We start from the raw sequence: 23,015 nt of genomic DNA, 5'->3' as shown, positions 1-23,015 counted from the left end.
CAATACATCTGCTATTGTTGCATGCAGGTAGGCAGGTAAATATATTTAATCACAGACTGAAATTGACTTCAGGATACTGCATTGATTGAAGTCCTTCTGCATCTATCCACAAGTGGCATGTGGTGCGTACATCTGTATTCGTAGAGAACCTGTATGTATTGCTGACCTTCTTCTTTACTTGTAGATGACACCTCGCATGCGTATCCTTATGCATATAAGATTCATCCTATGACATATCAATCATAGTTACTCGCAAGGGTCATTGTATTCTTAGTAATTTTGATTGGTCACTGTCTACATGATTTGATACATTTAATCGTATGTTGATGTTGATTGCATAGTGACATTTGTCATTATCTTTCTTATATACGTTGATTGGCGAATTGTCACATTTTCTTGCATGTCTTTCAGTACTGTGTATCTAAGAGCTAATAACTATTGCATTATGTCTAGCTCGACTTTCCCACCATAGCTAGTTGGTAGGGCCACTATATGCATTTTCAGTCTTATGCGAACAAGTTGCTTCGAATGCAGATCTTCTAGCACTGTTTACAAGTATTTACATTGACTACGGATCTTCTGTATTTTGTCCTCTAGTGAATGGTATTTGGTTGTCAGAATGCTGCAACATTCACCACATAACTCTCATTACCATTTATTAAAAGTGCAACATGCGTATTAAAGCTCCCTTGCTACTTGTTATATTTTCCTGCGAGACTAATACGAGCGCCACCATCATTCATATATGGCTCGTAATACTCATCATTATATTCTTGTGCATCTATTTCTAATTATATCACACCTCTTCATTAATCATTGTTGATTATTGCATGGTCGCTGCACATTTTCACAAGTAGTATATTATTCCCCGATGAACTGGTGCATTTGTTTGCATAGAAGCTATTATAGGAGAATATCATATTCACTACGAATTGTCTCTCCTCACTTGTAGGTGAATCGTATCGGCAATTACAAGTATGTCATTATTTCATTCATATTCAATTGAGGACTTTGTTCATTGTTTGTGAGCAGTTCATATGCAGAGTTCTTCTCCCATCACAAATCTTTGCATATCTTCTTACATGATTGATACAAAATACCTTATTATTATTTTTGTATGATTTGCAGCATTTGTTCATGTCCTTGCTTGTGATCAAATCATGCATCATTTTAACATCAAAGTTCTATTCAACACAAGCTTTAAGCTTTGTTTGTTCAATATTAAACACTTGGGAGATTTTAATCATAGGTATTATGCTCTTTTCCTTGTAATTACAAGTCCAGTAATGTGTTCAAATCGTTTGTATTTCATTAAAGTTTGAGTTCCTCAAGTCCAAGTTTCGGCTCCTTTCAACCTCATTTGATTAAGTTTGATTTTATGCTCCAGTTATCTTAAAATTAAGTTCCAAAATCTTTATCCAAATCCCCTGTAGTTGCTTTGAATTTTGGCAGCCTCCTGGCATCTCCCTCATTTAGAGGAAAAACTAAGAGACAACCTTCCCCTCCACGCTACATGAGCACTTCAGGTAGATGTATAGTGACACTGCGGATGTGTTTTTTTCAATCTCCGTGACGTTACATGAGCGCTTAAGAGTTTTTGGCACCTATTGAAAAGAGCACAATTGTTTCTCCACGTATGGGTACTTATTTTTCGTCCCCCTCACGCTACATGAGAGCTCCTGGGATTACCCACCTCGCCGCAAGCGTTGCACTGGTTTCCCTTCCTCTGTGATACGTGAGTGCGTAGGAGGTTTGTTGGCTCGCCGCAAGCCTCAAGAGTAGGGTTTTTTTAAGTAAGAAATTTTATACCTGTGAGATGGTTGGAGAGGCGACGACGACGGTGACGATGCACAAAAATATTCTTCTTCTTTTTTTGAATATTTTGAAACTTTTTTTTTTTTAATTTGAACCTTTTTTTTTTCTTTTTGTTTTTGAATTTTTCTCTTTTGTGCATATATATATACACACACATACATACTTCTATCAACATTAATATTGCAATCAATTACAGTAAACTAACAATAGTAATCCACATAGATAAAATAGATGAATAGAATAAACACTTGCTGACTTACTACTATTGACTTAAGTGGATTGTGGGCTGAATTTTGGTAAGTTTAGTGATGGGTAGATTCGGCTATGAGGGAGATGGGGTGGGGTTATAATAGGTCGGTTGAGGGATTTTGGCTCCAGTGAACCGGAAAAGGAAGAGCCTATAGGGATTCGACCAAGGCTGGTTTGCTTTCTATGGATCGGATGAGGAGAGCAGGTGAGTTGTGGCAATTTCAGGAAGAAGAGGAGATGGAGTTCGACTGGAGGAAGGCCAAGGTAGGGAGAAGTTCTCTCTCTCTCTCTCTCTCTCTTGAATGGACTAGTGGTCGGGCAAGGCGTCGGGGTTATAGGGGTTTGCGAGCTGGACAGGGCTTCGGCTACAGTAGGGTCGTTGGTAAGAGGTTGAAGGTGAGTGGTGGGAGGTTGAGGAGATAGGTGTTGGCACAGTGACTGGAGGAACTCGGTTGGGGGAAGAAGAGAGGCTAGGTGTTTGTATGCTTGGAAGAGGCGAGAATTTTCGGAGAGCTTGCGATGGGGAAGAAGCGAAGTAGAAGAAGAGCCGGGCTGGAGCTTGTGCGTGTAGGAAGACGCGAGCCAGAGGCCTTCATTTCTCGTTTTATTGACATGGGAAGGAACTCGATAGGAATGGGGCTTATGCGACCTGCAGCGGCGTCGTTTTACAGAGTATGGGCGATTGTAGCAAAGCAGGATTTGCGGTTGTTTCATGTAAGATATCCGGTGCAGGTAATAATTCATACATTTTATTATTATTATTTCATTTCTTTTGTTGTATTATGCTGCATAAGTCAACACGCCACCACTCAGCCCGTAGCACTGCATGTAGAAATCCGAATTACTATAGAATAGAGGATCCAATACCACAGTGGCACTTTCCAATGCCGCTGCATCCTCGACCTTACACCGTAGCGCTCAAAGGCTTAACGTCACTATACTCTAGTTCAAAATAAAAATTCAAGTTTTCATTTTAATTTTTCTTTTCAAAATTGTGGTTCGTCACATTATTTCCTTGTTAGCCTTAGTGTTAGCATTATATTCAATTTCTGTAGTTGAGAGAGCAACAATCTTTTGTAATTTGAAAACCCATCTCGCCACATTATTTCTTAAAGTAAAGATATAACCAATTATATTCCTTCCATTTATATCTCTAGTAAGATCATAATCTACATATCCCTAAAATTTGATCCCTACATGAACAAAGGAAATCGCATTGTTACTCGCCCCACTTAAGGATATGAGAATCCATTTGATTTCCTCTCAATGATGCTTTTTTGGGTTACTCATGAATCTACTAACTACTCCCACTACATATATTGTATTTAGTATTGTAAATATCATAGTATACATCAAGCTTCCAATTGTTGAAGCATATGGAGTTCTCTTCATTTATTTTTGCTTTGCTTCAGATTTAAGCTATTGTTTCTTAGATTGTTGAAAGTGCCTACTTAAGGGAGTGCAAATTGACTTTGTCTTACTCATATTAATTCTCTGAAGCACATTTTCGATATATTCAGCTTGAGATAACTTCAATATACCTGCGCTCATGTCCTTGCTAATTTCCATACCAAGTATTTTCTCAGCTAGAACTAAATCTTTCATTTCAAATTCACTTGATAGCTACTCTTTTAATCTCTTATCTTATTTATATTTGATCCTATAATTAGCAAATCATTCATATATAAAAGAAGAAATATATAGCAATTATCAAAATATTTAAAGAAATAATGATGATCTACCAGTCATTATGTGTACTCTTTGTCTAATATAAACTTGTCAAATCTTATATACCACTATATTCGTACTTTCTTCAATTCCTATAGGCTCTTTCTTAGTTTACACACCTCATCTTCTTTCCTTGATGCTGTAATATATACAACTTTTTCTAGGTCACTATGGAGAAAAGTTGTTTTCACATTTTTTTGTTCTAAATGTAAATCCTCTAATGCTATTATATTCAACTCAACTCTAATTGTTGTTGTCTTCATAACTGGAGAGAAAATTTCAATGTAGTCCAATTATTCCTTTTGCTAATATCGTTTTACTACAAGTGTTGCTTTGTGGTGTTTTCCACCATCAATTTTTTTTTTTAATCTGTAAACCCATTTGTTATATAGCACTTTCTTTCCATTTAATAGTTCGTTCAATTCTAAAGTCAGATTTTACATGAGTGACTGCATCTTATCATCCATAGCTAACTCTCACTTCCTTGAATTATCAGCTTATATGGCTTCATCATAGAACTCTGGTTCACCAACATCTGTTGCAATAAATAATATAAGGATAATATCTTTGTGAAGGTCATTAGATTATACTGGATCTTCTGGCTACAATAGCAGGTGTCTAAGGAACTTATTATGCTTCATCGGTTTAAGCACAATTCTTGTTTGCCTTTCTGATCCTCTGTCTCAACATATTTAGAAGAATCTTCTAGGTTTATTTAATTTATATTCTTATATTTTATTTCATTGAGCGTGATATCCTTGCTCCTTGTAATTTTTTTATTTTGATAATCCCATAATTTACAACCAAATTCATTTGAATAATATCCAATAAATATATATTTGATAGACTTTAGATTAAGCTTACTCCTAGATCTTGCATCGATATGAACATAAGAGGTAGAACCAAAGATTTTGATGTGAGATAAACTTACTTCTTTGTCACTCCAAATTTCATCAAGTAACTCTTCATTTAGTGGAACTGATGGATCACGATTGATCAGACATATTACAGTATTCATTGCTTTTGGCTAAAACTGTTTGAATCAACCAGCATGTAATCTCATACTTCCTGCACTCTCAATGATAGTTCTATTCATGTCTTTGCAAAATCATTTTGTTGTGGTGTTCTTGGGACAATGAATTTATGTGTGATTCCATTCAAAGCATAAAATTTCATAAACTTTTCTTATGATACTCGCTACCATTATCTAATTTGAGATGCTTCATTTTTAGACCTATATTGTTCTCAACTATATCTTTTCATTTTTTAAACACATTAAATATGTTTGATTTGTATTTTAAGAAATATAAATCTATCTTTCTAGTACAATCATCAATAAAAGGGATAAAATATAAAGACCTTCCTATAGAAAGAATTGGAGAAGGATCCCGTATATTTGTATGCACTAATTTCAGCTTCGTTGACTTAAATTTTGAACTAGTCTTTGAATTTTTTTTGCTTCTCATAATATGGTATTTGCAAAAATCTAAAATGTCGATTTTAACCCAGGAAGTTTTCTTTTAGTTAGAAGGGATTTCATACTTTTCTTACTCATATGGCCAAACCTTTAGGGACAAAGACTTGCATCAACTTCTATACTATTAGTCGATTTAGATATTTTAGTGATTATATGAGTACCTTCACTTTTGCAACGAGCTATAACAAAAGGAAGTTTTGAATAACTTATTCATTAGAAAAAAATTATTTGAAGTTGACGACTTTTCATACATCTTTTTGATGCAACCTAAGTCCTTAAACCTTTAGGAGAACATTAGGTATGCAATTAAGAAACTTCCATTCAATAGAAGATAAACAAACACCAATAAAAAGAGACTTAGTAGGAAACAAATGTGAGAAAATGATGTGGAAATCGCTTAAGAAAGATAAATACAAAAACACATAAACTATAAAACCCTCAAAACAACCACAACTGCTCACCTTGCATGCAACTCAGAAAATTAGGGAAAGGTGCTCAAAGGAAAGATCTAACGAGTGATCCACCACTGAAATTTTGATCAAGCATAAGTTTGCACTCCTCAGGCAAATACCAACAAAATAGGGTAACAACACAATCTCACAACTCACAATATTTAGAGAAGAAAGATATAGGTGGAAGGGAACCCGTGGAGAGAAGAAGTAGAAAGAACACTGAGAGGAAATAATTAGGTATAGGGAGAAGACTAGCTTGCAAGCCATTAAGAAACCCTTGGGTTGAATTTTTTCTTCACCAAAAACTCCTGCACAAAGAAATTCAACCACTATATATGTGAAAAAGAAGGAGAAAAGTAATTATTAGCCCACATAAATATGCCTCCAAATCAGCCTATAAAAACCACCCAACTCAGCTAATTCAATGAGGAATTAAAGTTTCCAGCATAGGATTTGACAAAAGGGAAAACCGAGTAGCCCGCAATAGGAAAATCAAGCAGCCATAGGGAAAACTGAGGAGCCGCAGGGAAAACCGAGCAGACATTAGGGAAACTGAATAGATAGCTGCAAGCAGCCAGCAGGGAAACCAAAAAAACAAAAAAAGAAAAACCAATCAGCCACAGGAGAAAAGAATTGAGAAAGCACAAGTGGAAGGTCAATGTTGTGAACCGACCTGAGAGCATCAAACTCAACATGATCATGAGTTTTTTTTCCATCATAGGGCCATACAAAGTAAAATTGCATAGCACAAAAAATATAAGAAAAAAAATGATAAATCCTGACTGTATTACTTTGTTAGTGCAACTATGAGATTAACATAAGTTTTCTAATTAATAATGTTAAAAATGAGAGGCAAGGAAAGTGAAATGGGAATCAAACATATGGTTGTCTAGTCAATTACTTTCATAGTCATCAATTCTGGTTTCTTGGTGATTCCATTCAGTGGCAAATATAACTTCTTCTTATAGAAGAGATCTTCAATTTACATCATCCAAAAAGCAGAGGTTGAATCTTTGAGCTTCTTAATTTTGTATCTTGTTTCGCCATCCATTACTCTCATTTGAACCAAAAAAATGAGGCTCCGATATTAGTTGTTGGAATTAAACAAAAAAGAAAACAACAACAAAGAAAGAACATAAGAATTTATGTGGAAAACTCGAAACTGGAAAAATAAAAAAGAGCCACACCACACCAAGAATTCTACTATGAAATTAAAAGAAATTATACAAACCTTACTCTCTTTGTATACTCTTTTGCAGTTTTAACACTCTTTCATACCTTAGAGTACAATCATTGTTCAATTACAATTCACACAATATGAAAAGAAAAAAAATTGACTCAGCCAGATCGCAGTGCCGCAATGCTGGACCATAGCGCATTGGCGTTGGGTCCTCTTTGTCACAGGTGGTTCGTTGTGCCTCGGTGCTAAGTTCTCTATCCTAAAGGTGGTCTATAACACCTTGGCAATGTACAAACAATGCTTGGCGTAGGGGTTGCGGTACACTTACGACTCGCTAGTGAGCTCCTTAAAGAGCTTAATCAATGGAATTGAGATCTGAGTCAACAGTGCAACCCTATTGATTGACATAATCAAATTCCACAAAACTAACAATTTTATGTAGTGCCCCCTCTCAAAATAGTGAAATTTTATTTTATTATCCACAAAACTAACAATTTTCTGTAGTGCCCCCTCTCAAAATAGTGAAATTTTATTTTATTATTGTTATGAACTTATGATGTGTAACAAGGTAATGGAAAGAAGTAAAAGCTTCTTAGTGGAATAATAAATAAAGTTATGTAGGACTTAAAATTGCTTGATGTGGAAATCGGTTAGAGATTTTCAGGTATCCGATTGAAATATACTATTATGATTTTTCCAACAATCAATTGCAGTAAGAAAAAAAAAATTCTTTTTTATTTCACTTGAACTGCAGTTGCTGTGATCAAGTTTTTTTTCCCCCTATTTTATTTTGTAATTTTTTTTAAATTAGCAGCATACTTGATCATGCTTGGATATTAAACTTTTTTTATGTTTCTTTTTTTCAGGTTGTCTTACAATTCATATATTTAGCTATCGGCACTGGTGTGGCATCATTTCTACGTATGGAGTAACTTCACTGTACTTAGTACCTTTTATTTGTTAAATTGCTCATTTACTCACCTTGAATTTGGAAAGAGACTGAAAGCATCAAAGACTCGAGAAGGCTTCTTTGTTCTACACTATTTATTGGTCTCGTTTTTGCCTCTCATAAATTTTTTTCAAAACACTGAGTTTTAATGCTTTTAAAACAAACGTAATTATAAAGCTACAGAGTCCAAATATTATTTAATTATATGTGCATATCCTCTTACTTCCTAGTTTTTTTAAATAGATGCCACATCATAATGAGCTTTTTTTAAACCCTTTTCGTTAAACCTTTTTTAAACCTATGGCCATGAAAAATCTTCCCTTTGTTTCTAGTTCTTCAATTGGAGGATGCCTATTGTGAACTATTCTGAAAGACGCTCTGTTGAATATTTAGCAACTGAAGATGACTGTATAATGCTTGAAATCCCTCTAACATAATTGACATTACAGAAGCCAATGCTGCTTATGTGTTAAGTTGCATGGATTTGTGGCTTAAACATTATAAAGCACTCTAGTTTTATCAAAGGCAATAATGATAAACTTACATGACTCAGATTTAATTTTGACTCCCATATTGTAAATCATTTATGCAGAGGTGTCATGTTGGATTGTGACCGGAGAAAGGCAAGCTGCACGTATACGTAGTTTGTACCTAAAGACCATTTTAAGACAGGATATAGCATTTTTTGATAAGGAAACAAACACTGGCGAAGTGATAGGGAGGATGTCCGGTGACACAATACTCATTCAAGATGCCATGGGTGAAAAGGTGAGCTACTGACTGGGCAGTAAAAGATATCCTTTTGTTAGATAACCTTTTACTTCAAGTTGGCAGGCGCTTTAAAACTCATAAAAACAAACTGATACAAAAACTAAAATTTTGGGTATTATTTAAGACATTTATTCTTTTCAGATTTCAAAAGTTTATAATTATTGTATTTAACTGATTAGTTGATTAAAACATTTGTTGAATCATCAGAGCTTCTAAGCTATTACTAAATCATCAGTGCTTCGAAGCTGTTTCTAAATAGTTTATAATATTCTAACTTCAAAATATGATTGTTATATAAGGTTGGGAAATTTATACAACTTGTGTCGACATTCCTTGGGGGCTTTGTCATAGCATTTGTCAAAGGGTGGCTTTTGGCGCTGGTGTTGCTGTGTAGTGTTCCTTTCATTGTAATGGCTGGCGCAGCATTGTCCTTAATAATATCAAAATTGTCAGCTCGTGGACAGTCAGCATATGCTGAAGCAGGATCTGTTGTGGAGCAAACAGTGGGATCCATTAGGACAGTAAGCACGCATTCATCCTGTATTTATTTTTCTTTATACTCTTTCCTCATATTTAATCATTGAATTAAATTGGTCTTCTGCACTTTTTTTCTTTAAATTGTTTGCACAAAGATTGCGTCGTTCTCTGGGGAGAGGCAAGCCATCCAGAAGTATAATAAATTCATTTGTAATGCCTACAAATCAGCTGTTCACCAAGGAACTGCAGCTGGACTTGGTATTGGCAGTGTTATTATGCTTGTTTTTTGCAGCTATGCCTTAGCTGTCTGGTATGGTGCTAAACTGGTCCTTACTAAAGGCTACAACGGAGGGCAAGTCATCAATGTTATGCTGGCTGTTATGACAGGTGCAACGTGAGTCATCGTCTTCTCTTTAAGACTGTTAACATTCCCTTGAGCAATTAATCATTCTGGTTTTGCTTAACAGTTCCATCCTTTAACTCTAATTAAGTTGGTTGTGATAGATCCTTAGGTCAGGCATCCCCCAGTGTAAGTGCATTTGCAGCAGGACAAGCTGCTGCATACAAGATGTTTATGACAATCCATCGGAAACCAGAGATTGATTCATATAACAACAATGGCATTGTGTTGGAAAACATCAAGGGCGACATAGAACTGAAGGATATTTACTTCAGCTACCCAGCCAGGCCTGATCATTTGATATTTAATGGCTTTTCTTTGCATGTGCCAAGTGGTACAACCATGGCTCTTGTTGGTGAGAGTGGTAGTGGTAAGTCAACAGTGATTAGTCTTGTTGAGAGGTTTTATGATCCCCAAGCTGGTGCAGTATTGATAGATGGTATCAACCTGAAGAAGTTCAAACTAAGGTGGATAAGGGAAAAGATTGGACTTGTCAGCCAAGAACCTGTTCTTTTTACAACCACTATCAATGAAAACATTTCTTATGGAAAGGAAGGTGCTCGTGCTGCAGAAATTAGGAAAGCAATTGAGCTTGCTAATGCTTCAAAGTTCATAGACGAATTGCCTAATGTAGAAAACGACTTCCACTAATTATTTAGTTATATTCTTTACATGAAGCTTCTTCAAAACAGCTTTAATCACTTGATGATTTTGAATAGGGTCTCGAGACAATGGTTGGGGAGCACGGTACTAAGCTATCTGGTGGACAAAAACAGAGAATTGCAATAGCTAGAGCAATTCTGAAGGATCCTAGAATCTTACTTTTGGATGAGGCAACCAGTGCATTGGATGCAGAATCTGAGAGAGTTGTTCAAGATGCTCTGGTAAATATCATGGTTGACCGAACCACCATCATTGTTGCCCATCGGTTGATTACAGTAAGGAATGCTGACACCATATCAGTTGTTCAGAGAGGAAAGCTTGTTGAGCAAGGTATGAATTTTTTTTGTCTAATTCTTGGAAGAATTTTGAGTAGTGAAGCAATTATTTCTTAAAGGACGGATGATTATATAATCATGAATTGCAGGTTCTCACTCTGAATTGATTGAGAATCATGATGGGGCTTATTCCCAGCTTGTACGACTGCAGGAACTAAACAAAGAATCAGAGTTAGCATTTCCAGAGAGCTTAGCTGAAACAGGGCTAAGCAGTGATGCTTTTATTTCTTTAAAAGCATCAGGAAGTCTTGCTTTTTCCCAAACGAGATCAATCTCACGCGGCTCTTCGTATGGAGGATGCAGTCAGTTTTCATTTAGACACTCTTTTGGATTGCCTGGTGTCGTTGAGACTGAATTAAACAACACAGAAGCATGCGATGACTGGAACGAAGATTGTGGCAATACCAAGGGGAGGAAGGAGGTTTCTATCATGCGGATTGCTTACCTGAACAAGCCCGAGATCCCAGCTCTTCTTGTAGGATCCATTGGTGCTGCTTTCCATGGAGTCATCTTTCCTGTCTTTGGAATTTTAATGTCTAGTTCAATCAAGACATTCTATGAACCACCACATCAACTCCGAAAGGATTCCAGGTTTTGGGCCCTGATGCATGTATTATTAGGTCTCTTTTCATTCCTTTTCGTGCCAGTACAATATTACTGGTTTGGAGTTGCCGGTGGGAAGCTCATAGAACGCATCCGTTCACTATCATTTGAAAAGGTGGTGCGCCAAGATATCAGCTGGTTTGACGAACCTGCAAATACTAGGTACTGCCTTTTAAATGAAGGTTAAAGCTTGTCTCATGTACTTTTTTTAGCCAGGCATTCACGAGAAACAAATTTGTTCTCTCTTTTACAGTGGGGCAATAGGTGCAAGGCTATCTTCAGACGCTGCATCTGTGAAAAGCCTCGTTGGTGACACTTTAGCTTTGGTAGTTCAGAACTTAGCCACGGTTACAGCAGGGTTAGTTATAGCGTTCGTTGCAAATTGGAAGCTAACACTTGTAATCTTGGTAATTGTACCTCTGGTTGGGCTGCAGGGTTATGCGCAGATGAAATTCCTTCATGGATTTAGTGCTGATGCCAAGGTAACATAAACTATACTTTTATAATAAATTGGTTAGCCTTTGCTTCAGGAACTATATGTTTGTTAGAACAAATTAAATTCATTCCTGGTAATACTATTGTTGGTTCGTTTTAGATTATGTATGAAGAAGCAAGTCAAGTGGCAAGTGATGCAGTCACTAGCATCCGTACTGTGGCTTCCTTTTGTGCAGAGGGAAAGGTAATGAATGCTTATCAAAGGAAATGTAAAAATCCGGAGACACAAGGAATTCGGCAGGGACTAATAAGTGGAATTGGCTATGGATTCTCATTTTTCATGCTGTATTGTACATATGCTCTATGTTTCTACGTTGGAGCTCGTTTTTTACATAATGGAAGTGCAACATTTACCGATGTTTTCAGGGTACGAACATTTCACTTCTCCATTCTACTAGTTCATATTCTCAATAATAGCAAGAGTTTCACTCTACTTTTGCGCTTTCTTCCTTTTGAACGGCAGGTGTTCTTTGCTCTGACAATGGCAGCTAATTCAGTTTCACAATCAAGTGCACTCGCGCCTGATGCTACAAAAGCCAAAGACTCAGCTGCTTCTATATTTGAAATTCTTGATCGGAAATCCAAGATTGATGCGAGTATTGATGACGGTTTAATGCCGGCTGAAGTTATGGGGGAAATTGAATTCCAGCACGTTACCTTCAAGTACCCAACGCGTCCACAAGCGCAGATCTTTAAAGATCTGTGCTTAAGAATGCCTTCTGGAAAGGTATGATGTCAACCTTCTTGTTCTTTATTTTAGAAACCGTAAGGAAATTTCAATTTTTTTCTTTTATATTTTTGGGAAAGTTAATTTTTTTGTAGAAGGGAAACAACTTTTAAAATCTTTACCAAGCTAGTAGGCACCGACATTCTTCTGTATTCAAAACTTCTGATGTCAAATGAGAAAAAAAATCTTCCTGCAGCTCTGCATACATTCATTTAGAAACCTGACTTATTCTCTTTGTTGCGTCAATTATAGTTCTCTTCCTACGAGAGAAGTTAAAACAAATGAAATCAAATCCACGTCGTTAATCCAAAAGCACATTGTTAATACAGATGACAAGGTAAAGGTTAAAAGTCTCATTGAGCGCAACTTGTTAATTTCCTGCTTTTTAAATCATAAACTATTATGTAATATTATTCGCTCTGCTCGTTGGCACTCCTATAAATTATAATACTATCTTTCTTATTCATTTGTTGGTTGGTTGGCATGTTTTTTTTGCCCCTTTTCTTTTTCTAGTTTAAGCAAACTGTGGCACCATAAATGTAAACTAAAGGGCTGTTTGGATGCCTTAAATTAGAATGCAATATAAAATAAATACAATGAAAAATGGATGTCTGTGGTGGTGGTGGTCGGTGGTAGTCAACAGTGATCATCGGTGGCTAGCAGTGCAGGGGAGTGGTCGGCCGCGGCGCGTGGCGACGGCGTGCAGTGGCAATTGCAATGAATTTTCGGTGTTTTTGAAACTCGTCAAGATTAGAGGAATTTAAATACACCAAGAATGAACTAGATGTTGAAGTTCAAATACACCAAAATTTTGCATTATATTTATTTTACGTATAATCAAATTTCAATATTTTCAAAATTTCTGCTTTTGAAATGCTTTCCCCTAAGTTATCAGCAAACTGATATTTTAAAGAAAATCATGTTCACCTACAAAATTACATAAGTACTAGTTAACGCATCATTTCATCTTCAGTAGCATGTCTCTCAAATTTGGATATATTTTGAGGCGTTGATTTTGCACCTTCAATGATTGTGCAGACAGTTGCGCTTGTTGGTGAGAGTGGCAGTGGAAAGTCTACAGTGATCTCTCTCATTGAGCGATTCTACGATCCTGATTCAGGTACCATTCTCATTGATGGGGTTGAGATACAGAAGTTAAAAATCAGCTGGCTCAGGCAACAAATGGGATTGGTAAGCCAAGAGCCTGTGATGTTCAGCGGCACAATACGTTCCAACATAGCCTATGGCAGGCAAGGCGATGTATCTGAGGATGAGATCATCGCCGCCGCTGAGGCAGCGAACGGCCACCAATTTATTTCATCGCTTCCTCAGGGCTACGATACGAATGTTGGGGAGCGAGGTGTTCAGCTCTCAGGCGGGCAGAAGCAACGCATTGCCATTGCGAGGGCTATGATCAGAAACCCTAAGATTCTTCTACTAGATGAGGCCACCAGTGCATTGGATGCAGAGTCAGAACGAGTAGTGCAGGAAGCACTCGACCGTGTGATGGTCGGCAGGACGACTATAAGCATTGCCCATCGCTTATCCACAATTCAAGGTGCAGATATTATTGCTGTGGTCAAGAATGGCGTTATTTCCGAGCAAGGGCGGCATGAGACACTCATGAACATACCAAATGGTGATTATGCTTCACTTGTTTCTCTTCATATGGCATCCTAGTCACATCAAGTAATCTTCAGTTCTCAACAGTTTTCAGCTACTCTTCAATCCCATTTTTTCCTTTTCTTGTAGATCATTGAAATGATTTATTTGTCGCGAGAATATTTCATTAATTTTGTTTTAGTAAAACTTGAGACTAGTCCATGTTATTAATTAAAAGAAGGATTACGACGGTTTCTAGGAGAAATCCTATTCTGGGTTTAAGAAAGAATTGACTTATAAGAGATGGAAGAATATACAACAAATCCGAGATGCATCAAGCCTAGAAATGGGAATGCGGATAATCTGTACATTCATTGCTTTCAAATTAATGAACCAAAATCTATGGACCGATGATGAATTCTCCTGACAAAAAAAGAGTTACAAATCTCCAGAAAATAAAAACCAGAAACCTAGCAAACAAAAGATCCATTCCAACGAGTTCCCAAATGCAGCAAATGAAGTAGTTTAAAGAGTTTGATAAGCATATCCAGCTAATTCTTGGCGAGAACCAGAGGCCAAAATTCAAGAGTAACCAGATATTATGATATAGTCTATGTAAAAGCGAGAGCAGTGAAATCACTAGGATAATAAAAATCGCGTGCTGAGCCACATCAGAAGCAACCAAAAAGTTAGAATATAGGAGAAAAACAAGAATCAGAATACAATCCAAACAAATAGCCTTAAGGGATAAGGTTAAATTTATAAAATTTATAAACGAAAAAAATAAAGGTTAAAATTAATTAATGATTAGTGCTTTTAAAATATTATGATATATTCAATACAGTTTATTAAAATGAACTATATTCCACATTAAAATTGCGGCAAAAAATTTGTGGATATATTATTAACAATGATACTATATAACAAAATCACCATATTAAAAAAACTTGTTAGAATCTCTTTCTACTTCCAAATAAAATTCAGTACCAATACTTTTGCAATATTTACATATGGTGTACTATAAGTATTCCTTTATGGATCTTTTTTTCCTCAAATGGAATAGCTCAAATGCACTCAATTTTCAGTATATCTCTTCTACCAATAACTCATTTTTGAATTTCAACTTTTTGCAATCTATATTGGTAGTCTCCGAGAAAGAATTTTTTATAACAATCATCAAACAGCGCCTACCTTTTGGACTCTAAAAATTTTATTGCATTTATACCACATTTTGGTTAGTCTTAAAGCCTAGACTTAGGCTTCATTTTAGACGGCTTTCTTATTGCTTCTTAAATTAGCTTCTAGTATAAAAAATTCAGTAAAAAAACCGTTGCAAATGAAGTCTTAATCTCATCTTGGCCACTAACCATGGCCTAACCAAGTGAGCCTAAGAGACCAAAGTAGTAAAAGCCCAAATAGAACCAAGCTACCCATAAAACCCTAGCATGATGCAAACTATACTTAATAAGCCTTTATGAGTGCACTAAACGCCCTATTTATACTCATTTTATGTGTACTTGAACCATCTTGGCCATATTCAACTTAGGATATTTATTCGACCCTAGTTTACTAGGTCAAACTTTGGTAAACTTTTATTTGGACCTAGCATTGTGGGCCCTAGGCTAACCTTTATCCTACCTTGTGTACAAGAAAATCTTGGGATTTTTATATACATAACACTTAAAACTTTTGTTATTACATATCTAATATCTAAACTATCATATTTACTTATTTACCACCTAAAACACCCCTTTTTATCTATTCTAACACTATGTTTTAAGCGCCGTAAAAAATCCCAATCCGTCTCCTCTTCTCGTCTTCATGCGCGACTCTTCCGTTCGAGCAACCGTCTGTCTTTCCCGCCTCGTCTTCTCCATCAAGCAGTCCTCCAGTCGGATGTTTGCCTTCTAAGGAAAATTACTAAGGAAAAATTCAAGAGAACAACGAGCCTTTGCAAATTTTGTTTTGAATGCTTTTGTAGATAAAACTTGTTAGCATCCACTTTGAATGCATTTGCAACTTCTGTTTTGCATTGACAAATATGCTAAAGCTTATACAGGCATGTTAAGTTGTTAACAAATATTAAGTTGTCATAAATAATACAAATTTGGATCCCAAGCTCACTATTTTTCTCTGTCTTGTTGTTCGTCATCTTGCTTGGCTATGGATAGGATTTGTGCTGCAATCTCGACATTCCACAGCAACCACATAATGTATTAACAAAAGAAGGAATGTATTAATGGCTTTATAGTTGGTGTTTTGTTATCCCATTCATTTGTTTACTGTGTAGGTTCATGAGATTCCTTTGGCAATGTTTCAGTTCAATCATGATTAGATGAGGGAGCTGATGAAAATTCAATTACTTTATTTTGGTTTTCTTGGTTGGTGGCTGAAAGATCTAGAGCAGCTGCTCGGTTGGGTGCTAGCCAAGTCCTCCTCATGCTTGTTGATGTCTGGAGAAGCATGCTGAGGGATGCAGTTAAGCTCGTTCTGCCATTCAACAACCATGGAAGCCGTGTCATAATCACCACCAGAAAAAAAGGAATTAGTAACCTCCCTCACTGGCACGGCGAGCCAAGTCCCCCACCTACAACCACTTTCACCGGAGGAGTCGTGGATGCTTTTTCGCAAGAAGGTATTTCCCGCCTTGTCGGTGGGACCTCCCGACGAGCAGGAGGAGTGGCTCATGGAATACTACGAAAGTTCGGCGGCCTACCCCTCGTCGTTGTCACCATCGATGGTATGATGTCAAGGAAGGGAGGGAGGGGGGGGGGGGGGGGGCGGGGGGGGGGGGGTGATGTTGGAGAGTGGCAGTACGTGCTCGAAAAATAATAGGCTCGCAGACATCGGGGTGGGGTTTTGACGAGAACCAAACGAAGTGGAATTTCAGATGTTAGGAATGTTGTTTAGGTCATATATAAGTAAATATGATAGTTTAGTTGTTAGATATGTAATAGCAATAGTTTTAGGTGTTATGCATGTAAAAATCCCTAAAATCTTAGACCTTGCCACCTAGACCTTAGACCCACATTAGGTCAAACATAAACAAAATCTAAACCAAGATCAAACCTAGAACATCTGTCAAATCAATCCCAATTGACCCAAAGACTCAAATCTAGGCTACTCTAAATGTTAGCTCAAGTAGCCCAATTTTTCCAAGACATTAGTGGATTCAATTTGATCATAAGGACCCACATAGTCAACTCTAAAGCCTTATTTAGTCCTTGGATCCTATTTTGGTCAACCAAATGAAAGCTCTATTCAAAATCTATTTTAAGCCTCTTGCTTCGCTACTTGATCTCCTTTATGCATTTGCTCGTCTTCCCAATAGGTTGGCACAAAATCTTGGTTGGCAAGGGAAAAAACTACGAGAGTTTTACATGCACAAAATTTATATCACATTGTATTCAACTCAAAGGAGAACTTTTTTATACTCAACTTTGTTTCATAACTTGAACCTTGGACCTCTTAATTGGGAGACAAACTCCCAATCAACAATTCAAGGATTAATAACAATTTAAAATTACTTTTATCTTAGGACCACTTTATATTATGTCCACACCCCCACCCCCCCACCCCACCCACACACACACACACACACACACAAAGATGAAAAATGCAAGTAGCGAACCAGCTAATTCTGGGCGAGAACCAGAGGCCAAAATTCAAGAGTAACCAGATATTATGATATAGTCTATGTAAAAGCGAGAGCAGTGAAATCACTAGGATAATAAAAATCGCGTGCTGAGCCACATCAGAAGCAACCAAAAAGTTAGAATATAGGAGAAAAACAAGAATCAGAATACAATCCAAACAAATAGCCTTAAGGGATAAGGTTAAATTTGTAAACTTTATAAACAAAGAAAATAAAGGTTAAAATTAATTAATGATTAGTGCTTTTAAAATATTATAATATATTCAATATAGTTTATTAAAATGAACTATATTCCACATTAAAATTGCGGCAAAAAAATTGTTGATAAATTATTAACAATGATACTATATAACAAAATCACCATATTTAAAAAACTTGTTAAAATCTCTTTCTACTTCCAAATAAAATTCAGTATCAATACTTTTGCAATATTTACATATGGTGTACTATAAGTATTCCTTTATGCATCTTTTTTTCCTCAAATGGAATAGCTCAAATGCACTCAATTTTCAGTATATCTCTTCTACCAATAACTCATTTTTGAATTTCAACTTTTTGCAATCTATATTGGTAGTCTCCCGAGAAAGAATTTTTTATAACAATCATCAAACAATGCCTACCTTTTGGACTCTAAAAATTTGATTGCATTTATACCACATTTTGGTTAGTCTTAAAGCCTAGACTTAGGCTTCATTTGAGACGGCTTTCTTTTTTGCTTCTTAAATTAGCTTTCTAGCATAAAAAATTCAGTAATAAAATCGTCGCAAATGAAGTCTTAATCTCATCTTGGCCACTAACCTTGACCTAACCAAGTGAGCCTAAGAGACCAAAGTAGTAAAAGCCCAAATAGACCCAAGCAACCCATAAAACCCTAGCATGATGCAAACTATACTTAATAAGCCTTTATGAGTGCACTAAATGCGCTATTTATACTCATTTTATGTGTACTTGAACCATCTTGGCCATATTCAACTTAGGATATTTATTCAACCCTAGTTTACTAGGTCAAACTTTGGTAAACTTTTATTTGGACCTAGCATTGTGGGCCCTAGGCTAACCTTTATCCTACCTTGTGTACAAGAAAATCATGGGATTTTTATATACATAACACTTAAAACTATTGTTATTATATATCTAATACCTAAACTATCATATTTACTTATATACCACCTAAAACACCCCTTTTATCTATTCTAACACTACGTTTTAAGCGCCGTAAAAAATCCCAATCCGTCTCCTCTTCTCGTCTTCGTGCGTGACTCTTCCGTTCGAGCAACCGACTGTCTTTCCCGCCTCGCCTTCTCCATCAAGCAGTCCTCCAGTCAGATGTTTGTCTTCCAAGGAAAATTACTAAGGAAAAATTCGAGAGAAACAGCGAGCCTTTGCAACTTTTGTTTTGAATGCTTATATAGATAAAACTTGTCAGCATCCACTTTGAATGCATTTGCAATTTCTGTTTTGCATTGACAAATATGCTAAAGCTTATGCAGGCATGTTAAGTTGTTAACACATATTAAGTTGGTCATAAATAATACAAATTTGGATCCCAAGCTCACTATTTTTCTCTGTCTTGTTGTTCGTCATCTTGCTTGGCTATGGATAGGATTTGTGCTGCAATCTCGACATTCCACAGCAACAACATAATGTATTAACAAAAGAAGGAATGTATTAATGGCTTTATAGTTGGTGTTTTGTTATCCTATTCATTTGTTTACTGTGTAGATTTATGAGATTCCTTTGGCAATGTTTCAGTAGAATCATGATCAAATGAGGGAGCTGATGAAAATTCAATTAATTTGTTTTGGTTTTCTTAGTTGGTGGCTAAAAGATCTAGAGCAACTGCTTGGTTTGGTGCTAGCCGGACCACCAGAGCCAAGTACTCCTTATGCTCGACGATGTCTGGAGAAGCATGCTGAGGGATGCAGTTAAGCTCGTTCTGCCATTCAACAACCATGGAAGCCGTGTCATAATCACCACAAAAAAAGGAATTAGTAACCTCCCTCACTGGCATGGCAGGGACTTGCGGCGAGCCAAGTCCCCCACCTCTAACCGCTTTCACCTCCCTCCTCCTGCTCGTCCGTAGGTGGTGCATCGAATACTACAAAAGTGCGGTGGCCTACCCTTCTACGTTGTCACCATCGATGGTATGATGTCAATGAAGGGGGGGGGGGGGGGGGGGGGGGGGGATGCTGGAGAGTGGCAATACGTGCTTGAAAAAGAATATGCTCACAGACGTCGGGGTGGGGTTTTGATGCTGGAGAGTGGCAATACGTGCTTGAAAAAGAATATGCTCACAGACGTCGGGGTGGGGTTTTGATGAGAACCTAACGGAGTGATATTTCAGATGTTAGGAATGTTGTTTAGGTCATATATAAGTAAATATGATAGTTTAGGTGTTAGATATGTAATAGCAATAGTTTTAGGTGTTATGCATGTAAAAATCCCTAAAATCTTCGACCTTTCCACCTAAACCTTAGACCCACATTAGGTCAAATATAAATAAACTCTAAACCAAGATCAAACCTAGAACATCAGTCAAATCAATCCCAATTGACCCAAAGATTCAAATCTAGGCTACTCTAAATGTCAGCTCAAGTAGCCCAATTTTCCCAAGACATTAGTGGATTCAACTTGATCATAAGGACCCACATAGTCAACTCTAAAGCCTTATTTAGCCCTAGGATCCTATTTTGGTAAACCAAATGAAAGCTCTATCCAAAATCTATTTTAAGCCTCTTGCTTCGCTACGTGATCTCCTTTATGCATTTGTTCATGTTCCCAATAGGTTGGCACAAAATCCTGGTTAGCAAGGGCAAAAACACTACGAGAGTTTTACGTGCATAAAATTTATATCACATTGTATTCAACTCAAAGGAGAACTTTTTTATACTCAACTTTGTTGCATAACTTGAACCTTGGACCTCTTAATTGGGAGACAATCTCCCAATCAACAATTCAAGGATTAATAACAATTTAAAATAACTTTTATCTTAGGACCACTTTATTTATATCTTAGGTCAAATATAAATAAACTCTAAACCAAGATCAAACCTAGAACATCAGTCAAATCAATCCCAATTGACCTAAAGATTCAAATCTAGGCTACTCTAAATGTCAGCTCAAGTAGCCCAATTTTCCCAAGACATTAGTGGATTCAACTTGATCATAAGGACCCACATAGTCAACTCTAAAGCCTTATTTAGCCCTAGGATCCTATTTTGGTAAACCAAATGAAAGCTCTATCCAAAATCTATTTTAAGCCTCTTGCTTCGCTACGTGATCTCCTTTATGCATTTGTTCATGTTCCCAATAGGTTGGCACAAAATCCTGGTTATAATATACTTGATTTCATATCATAATGCCTACAAAAGATTTATCTATCTATGTGTATCTTTGTTGCACAAATAGAAAGTGAAAATATTGTAGCCAAGCATGACAACATAACACATCATAATATCATAAATGAAAACATTAAGTACCTACTATTTTAAGAGAGATTATTATGTACGGAGTCCGTGATTAAAGAACTCTTCGGTTTTGTCGGTGTAAACAGTAAAACACAGTGGTGAATAGTAACTACATTTTTACTGTTTACAGTCCCAAAATCGAACGGTTCTCTACGTCCGAACTTCGCATGCAATAATATATCCTATCCTAGACATTCATTTTTATCATAACATCTATTATGTGCATTGTAATGTGTTCATGGGGATCATCTTATATGATTGGGACATGATCATCAAAATTGGTCTTATGTTAAGAATCCAATTAAATAAATGCCATTTTAACTCAAGTATCTATATTTTTTGAAAATTTGAATTGAAAAATATATTTCATTTATATCTTTTAAAATAATTTGAAAAATTTTGCAAGTATACATATTTCTTAAGAAAGGCTTTTTAATTTAAAGAAAGCATTACTTTTGAAGGATTGACCTCACATATGGCCAAGTAATTTTAAATATGAAATAGCATTAAAGTGGTATGACTTAACCCATTTGAATTTCTAAAAAGTAATCATTTAAGATCTTACTATGACATGTTGATTATCATCATGCAATGATTAATAATCGATGATGCTAATTAGCATGTTATAGGTAAGTGTTAATCTAAAGTCTAAGGAATTAAATTTTTTAGCTTATTAAAATGCTAACTTAAATTGGTATTATAAATGCAAAATCATTATAAAAGAAATGATTGAATGAAATTGAGTTCTCAAGCACTCAATCAAATACAAATGTCAAGAGTTGCCTAAACACTTAAAAAAAATCTTTCAAGCATTTAAAGAAGATTTAAACACTTACAGGGAAAATATATGCAATATTTCCTTAACAAGGTGTGATTTGCTCAAGCAAAACGTTCTTAGTAAATTGGGCTCGCTAAAAAGATATGTGATCTGCTTAAGTGGATATAGAACACTAGAGCTAAGGGAAATCCTTAATTTCATTACACAATTTAGGGTATAGAATACTATATATAAGAGAATGTAGTATGCTTTAATATAGGGTGAGATATTTAAGAGAAATTGTCCTATTAATGTTGTGAGTGTATTAGAACAATTCAGTCTATTTACAGTATCAAAAGAACCCATCAAAGTAGAATTTCTCTTTTAGGATGGACATGTGAGAAAGTCCTTGGACAAATATAAGTATGTCAAAGCACCATAACCAATGAAATGAATTTGACACATCTAAACACTAGAGTAGAGTGTTTAGGAATGCATGGATTACCTAAACATGGATATAGGTTTACCTATATAAGATATGGTGTATAGGGTAGGGATAGGCCAAATTATTGTGATCCATTTAAACAAGAATGAATACTCAAACAAAATTTTCCAATTTAGTTGGGATGCATCACTAAAGACTTAGATGTGGCTAAAATCCCTAAAATGCCATACATGCATGATTACTAGAAAAATCCTACTCTAATGATGTAATGGGTATGCTCCTAATGATTATATGGGTTATTTTGAGGAATGTGATAGTCGATGCACCAATCAAATTTCTTGAGTTAACTTAAGGGAGTCAGGAGACCTAATTTCCTCGCACCAATGGAATGACCAACTTTAGATGATGTAAATGAAATTTAAGTACATGATAATATGTGCATGAGTATAAGAAATAATATACCAATTTACTAAAATAACCAACATATTGTACTTAAATGTGTAATATGTGGTTTACCCTAAATAGATTAAGTATTAGTCTAGTATATTGAAATGAGTTTGAGAATTTATATGAATTGTGTGCAAACATATGGCCCTAAACTTGATTTCTAATGTTATGCAATGTAATACAAATGTTGTGATCAAAGGATAATCATGATAATTCTAATGTGGTATAGATCAAATTAAATTATCCTAATAAAACCTAAAATGTGTAGCAGAACAATATGATGACTTAAATATTAAAAATCATTCAAACTTACAAATACAA

At 36.0% G+C, this 23,015-nt stretch overlaps 1 protein-coding gene across 1 annotated transcript; it reads left to right on the top strand.

Annotated features, from left to right (window-relative positions):
• Positions 1-2,186: 2,186 nt before the first annotated feature.
• On the top strand, positions 2,187-14,202 carry LOC110092521 (ABC transporter B family member 9). The gene is made up of 12 exons (XM_020817103.2): positions 2,187-2,796; positions 7,768-7,822; positions 8,443-8,618; positions 8,921-9,142; positions 9,254-9,492; positions 9,603-10,128; positions 10,218-10,491; positions 10,586-11,261; positions 11,353-11,581; positions 11,695-11,961; positions 12,058-12,321; positions 13,360-14,202. The coding sequence occupies exons 1-12, from the start codon at positions 2,584-2,586 to the stop codon at positions 13,999-14,001; spliced, it is 3,783 nt and encodes a 1,260-aa protein (XP_020672762.1). The 5' UTR covers positions 2,187-2,583; the 3' UTR covers positions 14,002-14,202.
• The last annotated feature ends 8,813 nt before the right edge of the window (positions 14,203-23,015 follow it).

This window comes from Dendrobium catenatum, unplaced genomic scaffold (genome assembly GCF_001605985.2).
Source record: "Dendrobium catenatum unplaced genomic scaffold, ASM160598v2 fragScaff_scaffold_1375, whole genome shotgun sequence".
Taxonomy (NCBI): domain Eukaryota; kingdom Viridiplantae; phylum Streptophyta; class Magnoliopsida; order Asparagales; family Orchidaceae; genus Dendrobium; species Dendrobium catenatum.
This window is presented reverse-complemented; position numbering and strand designations above follow the sequence as displayed.

Excerpts from the sequence above, each read along its gene's own strand:
- LOC110092521 (XM_020817103.2), top strand. The coding sequence starts at position 2,584 with ATGGGGAAGAAGCGAAGTAGAAGAAGAGCCGGGCTGGAGCTTGTGCGT. Across the intron at positions 11,582-11,694 it reads GATTTAGTGCTGATGCCAAG|ATTATGTATGAAGAAGCAAG; the intron begins GTAACATAAACT and ends GGTTCGTTTTAG. Across the intron at positions 12,322-13,359 it reads TAAGAATGCCTTCTGGAAAG|ACAGTTGCGCTTGTTGGTGA; the intron begins GTATGATGTCAA and ends ATGATTGTGCAG.